A 12,658-nucleotide genomic window follows, 5' to 3' on the forward strand; every position below is an offset into this window, starting at 1 on the left:
AGGATCCTTTAATAAACCTGCCAAGCCTGTTGCACCAGTGACTAATGTAATAAATATTGTACATCATAAACAATGCCTCTATTATGCTGCTTTTGAGTCTCGCAGACTGTAGTCTGCCTCTAAACTTAGTTAGTAGTCACCAGAGTGATTTCTAGTTTGCTTCGCCAACTAGAATATGGGAATGGGCAGAAAACCCACCAATCTCCTTCCTGTCCACAGGATCATGGCTCCTACCAGATTCTTCCTCTTAACGGAAGGGCTAGGAAAAAAAAGATGCTAGCAGTCTTTTTTGTTCTTTTTATTAGAAACTCAAGTTTAATAGCTAGGGAGAGATAGATCCCTACATTTGCACTTACCATATTCAGTGCTGTTCCTGGAATTGAAAAATTTGTGTTTGTGTGTGTACATATTTCTATGTCTATGTACACACACACACACACACACACACACACACACACACACACCAGACATCGAAATTTTTCAACTCCGGGAACAGAACTCCCCTCCACTGACTATGATAAGGGCAAATGTACATAATATATACATTTATATATACACAACTATCCATAAAATGGATCACTCTGATACAATCAATGTAAGTGACCAAATATTAATTTAAATAGAACTATTGGCTGTGTGGTCCTTCTGAATTGAAGAGAAGCTGTTCAAATGTGAGATTATGTAGTGATTGCATTGTTCAGTGTGGACTGGGGAGATCTTACCTCAACTGCTATTCAACCGTAGACCACACTTATCCTGCTTTTGTAACAAGTAGGTCAAAGGAAGGTCCATTGTAATGGGAACATTGCATAAAAAGGGTTAAATGACTCAGATCACTAATTCAGTGCTGTTCCGTTTAACCTCAAAGGAATCCATTCAGGGCTAAACTAACTTTACTCAGCTCTCTGGCAGGAAGGCTAAACTTAGTCAGCTATCATTCCTAACCTTCTAAGTAAAAGAACTGCAAGGAAATGGTGGCTGATAGCAAGGAGATGTAACTGGGTTAGTGGAAGATTGAGTTCTCATTAAACCCCTAGCCCTGGCTGGACAAAGCACAGTTTCTGTGTTCCCGTGAAATGCTTCATTACAACTATCAGGGATTAACATGATAGGCTAGTAATTCGCACCATATGCTAAGTTTCCAGCTGGGTTCCTAGAATGTGCTGCTCAATCCCACTTTAGCCTAGCTTCTTGTGTGAATCTAGCCATGGTGTTAGGAAGAGTAATCTGTAATCTTCCCTATGACAAGTTGGTTTGAGGGTTATCTTCACAGCTTTTTCCTTCCTAGCATAGTTCTGGCCATTTCTTTTAGTTTGAAGGTGAGAAGGCAGCAAAGGACCCTGTAGATTTTAATCATTAGATGCGAATATTAATGAACCCAATAACTTCAAAGAGAAAAAAAATTAGCTGTGGGCCAATGAAATAGACAGAACCATTTGGAGAAATGCAATGACCAACATGTTAGAAAGCCATTTCCCTGAACTACCCTAAAAGTATCACAAATGGAAGAGAAACAAAGCCTAGACATTCTCCAGTGCCCAATAAGGCAAGACAGGCAGAGTTTTGGCCTCTACAACACTGGCACCGCCTGTCTGTGATTCCTTTTGGCAGCCGATAGAGATATTTTCATTCTACCAAGATCTTTAACAGCCCTCTGATGTCATTTCTTCACGCCATGTATATTGTCAAATCAGGATGCTGCTGGTAAATTTCCTCTTATCTGTTGTGCTGTTCCCTATGTACATTACAAGGCCTTCCCCCCCACTACCACCACAAATTCTGCATTGCTTTTATATAGCTGTATTCTCTTACAATGTCTTCCTGACTCTATGCTGACCTAGAAAGCTTCCGTTAATGGCAAGACTAAAAGCATTGTAGGAGAAGCAGAAAATTGCCTTTGTTTTCTCGAAAATGCCTCCCGATGGTACATTGCTGAACTCAACCTGGAAGGGAGAAAATGAGACAGGGGGAGCCAGTCAGGGCAATTTCTGCATATTCCTTTCAAGTGATGGTACATTTAACGCCTAAAGTACCCAGACGCAGACTGAGCGATGCGGTATGTGCAGTACAGTGCAGGGAGACAGGTGCAGATCTGTGCATTGGAGAAACAAAACAACCACTTCACAAAGGCAGGGCACAAGGTAAGAGAGCCCTCAGGTCCACAAGTCTTAAAAGTTGCCAAGGTTGAGGACCCCTGAGTTAGATCATTTCTGGCAGAAAGGATCTTTTCTTTGGGGGGGGAAGGAGAAGAAAACTCTTTGAGAGATGTTGAAGCAAAGAGCTAGGCCCAAGTTTTCCCAAGCATTTCAATCTATGGCAAAGTTCGGAGATAAAGCAACGGAGGAAGCATCACATGAAGTTTCTGCCCCAGGCTGATCCCGAAGCTGTTTATAGTCCTCAACTGAGGCTATTCCAAGAAATTGGGTAAAACCTGTTCCACAGGCCTCCCCGTCTCAATGGCCTAGTTTTGATCATGGCTTCAAACCGAAACCTTGGAATCTTCCTCAGAGAAAAGGGATGTTTGTTGAAATGAGTGCTGGAACTGGTGGAAACAGTCTCCTGTTAGTAAGAAATACCAAAGGAAAGGCAATAATGCCCATAACAAGCTGACATTAGCAATATGAACCAGCTGAACAAATAAAAACACACAACTCCTGAGCTGTGTTCATTTATTTGGTTTCCGAATGTATGTCTTCCGAAAAACTGATTTGGTTTTCATTCTTTCTGATCCAGCCTAAGGTTTTTACAAATACGGTATACTTATTTTATAAGTACAAAGTACGGTGAATTTGAGAGAAAGATGGTGGATTTGCAGATTACTTTAAGCTGTAATTAGATCTGTTTTGTTCTGCCTTGGCAGAGTGTACATAACCAGCCCATTCTGGTCTTTAAACCCTCATTTCAGACTTGGGAATAAAGCTAAAACAGATGGGATGAAAATTAATCTTGGGCAATTAATCTCTCTGAGCTTCATTGTTTTCTTGCAGATGTTTCATTACCCAAACTAGGTAACATCATCCGTGCTAGTAAGGAGTGGGGTTTGCTATATATTCTAGTCTAGTGTCTTTCCCTGACGGTGTTTTTGGAGGTGGTCTTAGAAATTCTTTGCTTGGGCTGTTTGCTGTTGGCTTCTTTGGCAGTTTCTTGATTGGCTTTTGGCTTACTTGACTGGTGGCCTGGTGGTAATTTGAGAGTTTTTGTTTTTTTTCCACCTGAGGGGTTCTACAACTGTTAATCCACATGCCAATATTTATAGAAAGCATGATCTTGCAAAAGGCAAGTGTAACCACAGGCTTTCTGCATGGAATATGGGGAGGAGAGGTGAGGCAAATTATTCATATATAATCTCCCACTAATTAAGATTAAAACTAACTAAACTCAGCGCATTGGGTGCCCATAATTACTAGGCTAGTAACTAAACTGCCTGAAGATGTTTTATAGATTTAGCCAACTCTGGCTGAGTTGGAAGAAAATAGAACAGAATTCTTTATTGCCCCAAGTGTGATTGGAAACCCAGGGAATTTGGTGCAGAAGCTCTCAGTGTACATAAAAATATAAACTATACATACAAACAAGGTCTCAGTGTACATACAAACAGCAAAGTGATAAATCATACATCATGAGATATAATAATTCATAACATACAAACAACAACATGATACTAATAGGAAAGATAAGAAGGATAATAACAAAACTGATAATAGCAAAATCCAAATGGTTTGACAGATAACTAAAATGGTTAAAAGAAAGAGAAATGCATTTAAAAAAAAACTTTTCCTGAAAATTCAACAGTTGACACCTTCAGTCATATCCAAAGCCAAATCCAGATGAAGATCAACCTAGTCCAGACACTCATATATACAGCCAAGTATTTTGTCTCCAAGGACGCTGAGCTTGTCAATCAGAAGGTCGGCAGTTTGGCGGGTCGAATCCCGAGTGCCGTGTAGCAGAGTGAGCGCCGGTTACTCGTCCCAGCTTCTGCCAACCTAGCAGTTCGAAAGCACGTAAAAATGCAAGTAGAAAAATAGGGACCACAACGGTGGGAAGGTAACAGCGTTCCGTGCGCCTTTGGCGTCTAGTCATGCCGGCCACACAACCATGGAGACATCCTCGGACAAGCACTGGCTCTTCGGCTTTGAAACGGAGATGAGCACCGGCCCGTAGAGTCGGAAACGACTAGCACGCATGTGTGGGGGAACCTTTACCTTTACCGATTTTGTCTCCAGTATTCAGTTAAGTGCCTTTAGCATAAACATAAAAACCAGGATTATGATAGCAAATAACACTAGCACAGGGGTAGGCAACCCTGGCTCTTTTATGACTTGTGGACTTCAACTCACAGAATTCCTGAGCCGGCTGGCATTCTGGGAGTTGAAGTCCACAAGTCATAAAAGAGCCAAGGTTGCCTACCCCTGCACTAGCATATAAGTCAGCTACTCACAAACAAGTGCCATTAAGCGGTGTGTAGGATTTACACACCCAAACCTACTAACATGCCATCTAGTGGGAGAAAGTTTGTATTCTTTTTTTTAAGGCATGCTACTCAACCCATCTCTAAAGATCTCTCTCCATCTTGTGGTCATTGAAGGTACACAACCTTTCTCAACTGTCATTCCTGTGTAGCCCATATGCCCAACAGCCTCCAACACAGACAGATTTCCCAACTCAGCAAAGCTCTTGAAGAATATTCAGACAAATAATCCAACTCACAATTGTAAAGAAGTAAGTCGAGAGCTAGTTTTCCTTGGGTTGAAAGGAAGTTCAGCAACAACAATTCATTAGCCTGAGAATTAATGACAACAGAATGTTGTTGTTAGTTGCGAAGTCGTGTCCGACCCATCGCGACCCTATGGACAACGTTCCTCCAGGCTTTCCTGTCCTCTACCATCTTCTGGAGTCCATTTAAGCTCACGCCTCCTGCTTCAGTGACTCCATCCAGCCACCTCATTCTCTGTCATCCCCTTCTTCTATTGCCCTCAATCTTTCCCAGCATGAGGCTCTTCTCCAGTGAGTCCTTCCTTCTCATTAGGTGGCCAAAGTATTTGAGTTTTAGCTTCAGGATCTGGCCTTCTAAAGAGCAGTCAGGGTTGATCTCCTCTAGGACTGACCGGTTTGATCGCCTTGCAGTCCAAGGGACTTGCAGGAGTCAGAATAGAATAGAATACTTTTATTGACCAAGCGTGTTTGGACACACAAGGAAGTTGCCTCCGGTGCATAAGCTCTCAGTGTACATACAAACAACAAAGTATGTAATCATAACATAGCAATGGAGAAGGTAGTAGAAAAGATGAGAAGGGCAATGGTAGCACAACCATCCTGCATGGGTAAATATCTTAGACATAAGACAATGCTGTGGGAGTTAGCAGAGTGATGGCACAAGGGGGGAAAACTGTCTCTGTGTCTAGTTGTTTTGGCATGCAATGCTCTAAAGTGCCGTTCCAAGGAGTTGAAGCAGTTTATGTGCGGGATGTGAGGGGGTGGTGGTGTAGATATTTCCTCAGCCTTCTTTCTGACCCATGCAGCGTACAGGTCTTCAATGAACCTATATATGTCACAGGTCATACTTGAGGACCTGTCTATAGGTCGTCCTCAAGTAAACAATGTGGGATTCAGTATCCGATCAAAGATCATTGCAAATAAATAAATACTACCACAGAAGAGGTCTATCTTCAAATTGTTCCAGAAAGCAAATACCTTTCTCCAGGAGCTTTATATAGCCAATCCAAGGCCCCTACTCTCTACCCACCATGCACAAACCAGTGATGGGATTCAAATATGTGAACAACCGGTTTTCTGTGTGGATGCCGCTGCCGGAAGTACATTCTGGGCCTGGACAACAAAAAAATAGCTACTGTTTCCGCCGAAGTGGTGCGAACTGGCTGAATCCCACCACTGTGCACAACCCAAGCAAAACAGCTTTGGTTTGCTAAGATCAGATTCACCTTTTGCCCAGAAACTCTCCCTGCAAAGAAGTCTCTAAAGCTTGGTTCTTCAGCATCTGAACTTAGAGGTATACAAGTTTAGTCCTGTTCTGCACATGTCAGAAAAGGGCCATAGGCAAGCTAGGATGTAGTTTTCCTGGAGCAGGGCAATAAGATGATGACAGAATCAGAGAAGGAGACCAGAAGATTTGCTTGAAAACTGTCTTGTCACCCAAAACGTCACGGTCGTCCCCTTTGAGATATGTGTCATAGGTTCGCCATCGCTGGATTAGATCTTATTGAAAGGTTTTTTTAACCAGTCTTGAGATAATACTCCTATTATTCATTTGTCCATGTCTTTCATCGCAGCAATTCTTAGGCTGGTTCATGCATTTGTTGGTTGAAGAGATGCAAGGAAGTGGGGAATGAAGGTTTCTTCTTATTCCTAAACTCTCCAGAAATTGGATGGGTACTTTTTCTTTCTATGGATATACATCTAATTTCCACATACCTTCTTTGTTCACAATTTTTAAGGATTGCTGAAATTGTTACATATATCCCTCACATAGTCAACATAGTCAACATCAATGTACTAGGTTTTAAAATTCTTATTTTGGAATAAAATGCCCAGCATCTAAAAATACAATAGTCCCTTTTACTGTGTCTTTTATCTGTGGTTGCCATACGGCTTATGTGCTTATTTATCAATGTAATCTTCTCGGCTCACATGGAAATTTATCCATTAAGGCTTGCTGTTTATTCTTCTTGATTTGTAACAGACATTTGCACAATGGCCTTTTTCAAATCCATTGGTACATCAATAGCACCAGTTTGTGCTTTTTTAAAAATAATCATTCAAAGAAGCTGCTTCTTCTTCTTCTTTTTTTAAATTGGAAGCAAGAGGTTTAGTAGGCTGTTGCAGGCAATAGGAGAAGAGGTAGAAAAGAGAAATAGGTTTACAAAACCAAGTCAGAAAGTGTAGAGAATTGGTGATGGGTTCTCTGTCTCTCTCAGTGTAGGAGCTGAAATCGTTGATCCAGACATGCATTTTCTTAGTATAATTTTTATACTCCTAGTTTCCTGGTCTACAGGAGAGGACTTATCCCTGGCAGAAGAGATCCCTTGCTCAAAGTATCAAGTGGCTTTCAATCACTCGTGCTATGAATTCGTGAGACTCCAACGCACGTTCACAAGTGCTCAGAGCTGGTGTGAGAGAGGAGGTGGCCATTTGGCCTTTATTGGGAATGAAGATACTCAGACGTTCTTGGAGGAACATATCTCGGAGGACAAGGAGTGGTGGATTGGTATAACCTATGCCTCGTCAAACGAAACCAATGAAGGTAAGAAAAATCGAGGACAATGGTGTGTGCAGCAAGTTGTGGTTAGAATCCTAGATACAAAAGTGAGGGGTAAATTGTAAAGGGAATGAGAAGCTCAGCTTCTGATGCATTTATGAACATATCTAGGTAATTTTCTTGGCAACACTACAGAAGTAGTTTGCCACTGCTTTCTCCTTCCTTCCTTCCTTCCTTCCTTCCTTCCTTCCTTCCTTCCTTCCTTCCTTCCTTCCTTCCTTCCTTCCTTCCTTCCTCTTCCTCTCTTCCTTCTCTATCTTTTCCTTCCTTCCTTCCTTCCTTCCTTCCTTCCTCTCTTCCTTCTATTCCTTCCTTCCTTCCTTCCTTCCTTCCTTCCTTCCTTCCTTCCTTCCTTCCTTCCTTCCTTCCTTCCTCTCTTCCTTCTCTATCTTTTCCTTCCTTCCTTCCTCTCTTCCTTCTCTATCTTTTCCTTCCTTCCTTCCTTCCTTCCTTCCTTCCTTCCTTCTTTCCTTCCTTCCTCCCTCCCTCCCTCCCTCCCTCCCTCCCTCCCTCCCTCCCTCCCTTGTTGATAGAACGCCAATTCTCAATAAATTGTATTTGTATGTGCCATATAAACCGCAGGCTTAAATATCAGCTGTAAGGAGTAGGGGAGAAAGTAGTCACCAGCCTCTGTCCATGCCTATGGACTTCTTAAATATTCTCAGATGACCAATTGATGGGGGGCCAGAATGCAGGACAAGGCATGGCCCTTGAAGAAATTTACTGGGGATCTTCTGATTGACAGAATGCAGCAAGAGCCACCTCTCTGCTTACACAAGCACCTAAGGTGGCTCATCAGTTTAAAAGCAAAAACACCAAGTTTAAAATATTTAAATGACAATTGCAGTCAATGAATGATTAAAAGCTTGATAGAAGAGTATCTCGCTAAATTCTCTTATTGAAAAGGTAGCGTGGCATATAACAGGAATCCAATGAGTATACTTTGCCATGGAGCCAGGGGATCAACACTAGCTTGCTTGCTATCAGTTCACCCTCTACTTTCTGGGGGATAACTTGAGAGATTGTCTGGCTGAAAGGATTATGTGTCCACCTTCACTGTGCTATTGCTGGCCAAGGAAGGAGATCTTGATGGACACTTCTCTTTGTAGCCGTAAAATATTTTGTGGCGCATCTGTACGCTATATCAATTTCCTTCCATGCAGGATCCATGATTTGGCTAGATACTTCGAACATCACCTACAGCAAGTGGTCCCAAGATCCGCCCTTGATCTTTGCATCATCCTGTGGCTATATCCTGAAGAATGCTGAGTACCAGTGGGGAGTAACTGAGAACTGTAGCCAGGAGTTTGACTTTATTTGTGAATTTGGTAAGAAACTAAACCCACACCCATGCCTGTCAAATACATAGAGATAACTGTCTAGACCAGGGGTAGGCAACCTTGGCTCTTTTATGACACGTGGACTTCAACTCCCAGAATTCCTGAGCCAGAATGGCTCAGCCTGGAAACCTCTCCCTTTCCCCTCAGCATGGCTGGCTCAGGAATTCTGGGAGTTGAAGTCCACGAGTCATAAAGCAGCCTAGGCCAGGGGTAGGCCACCTTGGCTCTTTTATGACTCGTGGACTTCAACTCCCAGAATTCCTGAGCCAGCATGGCTCAGCTTGGAAACCTCTCCCTTTCCCCTCAGCATGGCTGGCTCAGGAATTCTGGGACTTGAAGTCCACAAGTCATTAAAAGAGCCAAGGGTGCTTACCCCTGGCCTAGACCAGTGTTTCTCAACTTTGTCAACATAAAGATGGGTGGACTTCCAACTCCCAGAATTCCCCCAGCTCTGCTGGCTGGGGAATTCTGAGAGCTGAAGTCCACCCGTCTTCAAGTTGACACGGTTGAGAAAACTGACAAGTTAACAAGGTTGAGAAATGCTGACCTGGATTATATTGGCCTGCTTTTGATTTCTAAGGTTTTGGTTTTATTTCTTTGGATTTCTAAGTTTTAGGTTTTATTTCTTTGGATTTCTAAGTTTTAGAAAAGTGAGCAAAAAAGGCAAATGAGAAGCTGCTGATTTCTGCCTACATCAATGGCCAGTGCCAGTCTGAGAGCATTCAATCACAAACCCCCATCTTGCTCCCTTTTAATGTATAACGGTACTCATATCAAGCTTCTAACACCCCCTCATTAGGCAACAGGTTGGATGTTAGGTAAAACTCCTGGCAGACAAAGATTCTAAAGCCATGCAAATCTGCCACTAAATTTGCATTTGCAACCTACGGAAGCTGCGTTTTGCCTATGGCAACTGAATACTTGTTAGATTGTGTAGATTATTAGAGGGTTGTATTGTTCGTATTTCGTTTTACAGTAGTGGCCCCCAGTTTCGTGCAAGACAATTTTTCCATGTGTCGGGGTGGAGTGGAGGAATGGTGTCAGTTTTGCTCACTTGCCCACTGTTCACCTCCAGCTTGCAGGCCATGGACAAGTACCAGTTTGTGCCCCGGGGGTTGGGGACTTCATTTTATTGTTTCTATTTTGATTTCCTTGATGGACCTCTGGTTTGTAATGAAGTTAATCATTCATTCAAGACTGCAACAGCTTCAGCCTCTCTGACAATTCCCAGCCTCCTTTACCGACATCCATGCTTGTTAAAGGGACGCGGTGGCTCAGTGGGTTAGGACACTGAGCTTGTCGATCAGATGGTCAGCAGTTTGGCGGGTCGAATCCCGAGTGCCGCGTAACAGAGTGAGCGCTTGTTACTCGTCCCAGCTTCTGCCAACCTAGCAGTTCGAAAGCACATAAAAATGCAAGTAGAAAAATAGGGACCACTCCGGTGGGAAGGTAACAGCGTTCCGTGCGCCTTTGGCGTCTAGTCATGCCGGCCACATGACCACGGAGACGTCCTCGGACAAGCGCTGGCTCTTCGGCTTTGAAACGGAGATGAGCACCGGCCCCTAGAGTCAGAAACGACTAGCACGCATCTGCGGGGGAACCTTTACCTTTACCTTTATGCTTGTTAAGGCTATGCTGGGTTGCTGGGAATGGGGGTTCACAACATTTTTGGCCTCGGTCTTTTAATTAGCCATGAGCTGTGGGAATCTGTGCCACCAAACAGCAGAAAACTGATGCAGAGTTGGTATCTTCTAGCTCCTCAGTAGCCCTGTCCGTTGCTCCCTTTTGGAGCAGTTAAGGAAAGCTTTCCCGGATTATCTCACCAGATGTTCTGGAATTCAGCTCCCACAATTCTCAGGTAGTTTGTCTTTGGCTGTCTTTAAAAATTCACATATCCAAGTCCAATGTGTCTGGAGAGCACCTCGTTAGAGAAGCTGAATTAAGAAGATAAAAGAGACTTTGAAGGGAGCCTTCACTATTGTCCTTACTGTCCAGAATCAGGCCACAGCATTGCTTGTGACAACTCCAATGCCACCGTGCAGTGCGGGTCAGGACAAGTCATCCAGATCGGAGAGAGTTTCTACGGGCGGAAAACTCCGCACTACTGCGTCCTTGAGACTCCCCTGCAGTTTGAGGACGAAGAAGAGTGCAGTTGGATTAGTGTGAAGGATGAAGTTGCAGGTAAGCCTCAAAAACCATATGGCAATTATTGCAAAGTCCATCCTAGGTGGCCCTCACTCTGGAAGCCTCAAAAGGCAATAGTGCAGACTACCTTGAGTCAAGTTTGACTTACTGTGACTACATGAACATGTCCATGCAGGTTTATTGACAGCAATAGGGAAATTCCTTCATCTTCAGCCTGGATGTTTTTGCAGCTGCCTGGCTTAGCCTACAGCCCAAGCATTTCCTAATGGTCTCTCACCATATGCAGATGCTAACAAATCCAATTCCGCTTAGCTTCTTGGATAGAGCCTCCAGGGGCAATCCAGACAGAAATCACAACCAGATGGGCTACTTCTACTTTGTTATAAAGCTATATGGACAGAATCTTGCCAAGTCTGAAAGTACAATTCTGTCCCATTCCCACCCCCACCCCCAAAAAACTAGAGAGGGTCCCTTCCAAATCTCTTGCCCTGCCCACTATTCAGCTGCAGATTATACTGTCTCCCATCTGACTTTTCCCTTGATAGTGGCTGTTGGACCAGTCTGGCAAGGTCTTTCACACATTTCACAAAGATCGATATATCTTTCTATCTATCCATCCATCCGTTATCTATCTATCTATCTATCTATCTATCTATCTATCTATCTATCTATCTATCTATCCATCTATCCATCCATCCATCATCTATCTATCTATCCATCCATCATCTATCTATCTATCTATCTATCTATCTATCTATCTATCTATCTATCTATCTATCTATCTACCGTATCTACTGTATCTATCTATCTATCTATCTATCTATCTATCTATCTATCTGTCTGTCTGTCTGTCTGTCTATCTATCTATCTATCTATCTATCTACCGTATCTACCGTATCTATCTATGTATCTATCTATCTATGTATCTATCTATCTATCTATCTATCTATCTATCTATCTATCTATCTATTATCTATCTATCCATCCATCATCTATCTATCTATCTATCTATCCATCCATTATCTATCTATCTATCTATCTATCTATCTATCTATCTATCTATCCATCCATCCATCCATCCAATCATTTATCTACGTATTCATCCATCTATCTACAAAAATGAGGAACTGAAATCAGCTGAAACCAAAACTCAAGTGGTCATTTTAATCTTGTAGGGCAATGTCTCGGGCTCCAAGCATGCCAAGTTGCAGCGGATGGAACCTTTTTCGGAGAGCCTTGCCCAGGTTTGGGAAGCTACCTCTCTGTCCAATACCATTGCATGGAAGGTAAGCAGTCACCATTTCTACACACAGTCCAGGGAGGCCAAGATTGGTTAGTGACACTTGTGTAGAAACCCTGTTTTAAAATTGTCAACCTGTACTCTGTTTTTTTTTCCAAGCAACAACAACGTGGTGTCTGAAATTTAGAGACTTATCAGCTTGCTGCCAGCCTACAATAGTTTGCAGAATCATTTAGATTCTTGCAAATGCTGCATTCCTAGCTGGGGATTATTTTTAATGGTGAAGTTGGATTTTATTTTATTTTTTCAAAATCACCTTAACTAGACTCCGAAGCTACAACGAAACCAATCGCTTTGCCATAAATCTCTGCAGCCCTTGTGGCAAGATGGGTGACAAACACACTTAATAAAACAAACACCAACAAATCTAGTTCTTCTCTGACCTTGATTCTGAGCTGGAAACAATTCCAGGTAGTTAGCTGAAAACGTTAATTGTGCATTTCACAATGTAGGATTTATATTTTATTTCTGCCTGGTCTGTGATCATAAGTAAACAAATCCTGAGTGAGATGAGAACACCTTTATATAATACTCATATTATTGGAATCTATACCAAAAGCTAGTATTACAATACATTCATATTAAAATTAATCATTT

The 12,658-nt window shown here is 42.5% G+C and overlaps 1 protein-coding gene across 1 annotated transcript in view; it reads left to right on the top strand.

The window, feature by feature from the left end:
- Positions 1 to 6,711: 6,711 nt before the first annotated feature.
- Positions 6,712 to 12,658, top strand: part of PKD1L3 (polycystin 1 like 3, transient receptor potential channel interacting) — a gene marked incomplete at its 5' end in the record, with an annotated part of 60,153 nt that continues 54,206 nt past the window's right edge. The window contains 5 exons of the mRNA XM_083370257.1: positions 6,712 to 6,733; positions 7,013 to 7,261; positions 8,440 to 8,604; positions 10,612 to 10,797; positions 11,937 to 12,047. Coding sequence (XP_083226383.1) covers positions 6,712 to 6,733; positions 7,013 to 7,261; positions 8,440 to 8,604; positions 10,612 to 10,797; positions 11,937 to 12,047 — 733 coding nt within the window. The remainder of the gene's footprint in view (positions 6,734 to 7,012; positions 7,262 to 8,439; positions 8,605 to 10,611; positions 10,798 to 11,936; positions 12,048 to 12,658) is intronic.

Source organism: Vipera ursinii (genome assembly GCF_947247035.1).
Source record: "Vipera ursinii genome assembly, chromosome: 10".
Lineage (NCBI taxonomy): Eukaryota > Metazoa > Chordata > Lepidosauria > Squamata > Viperidae > Vipera > Vipera ursinii.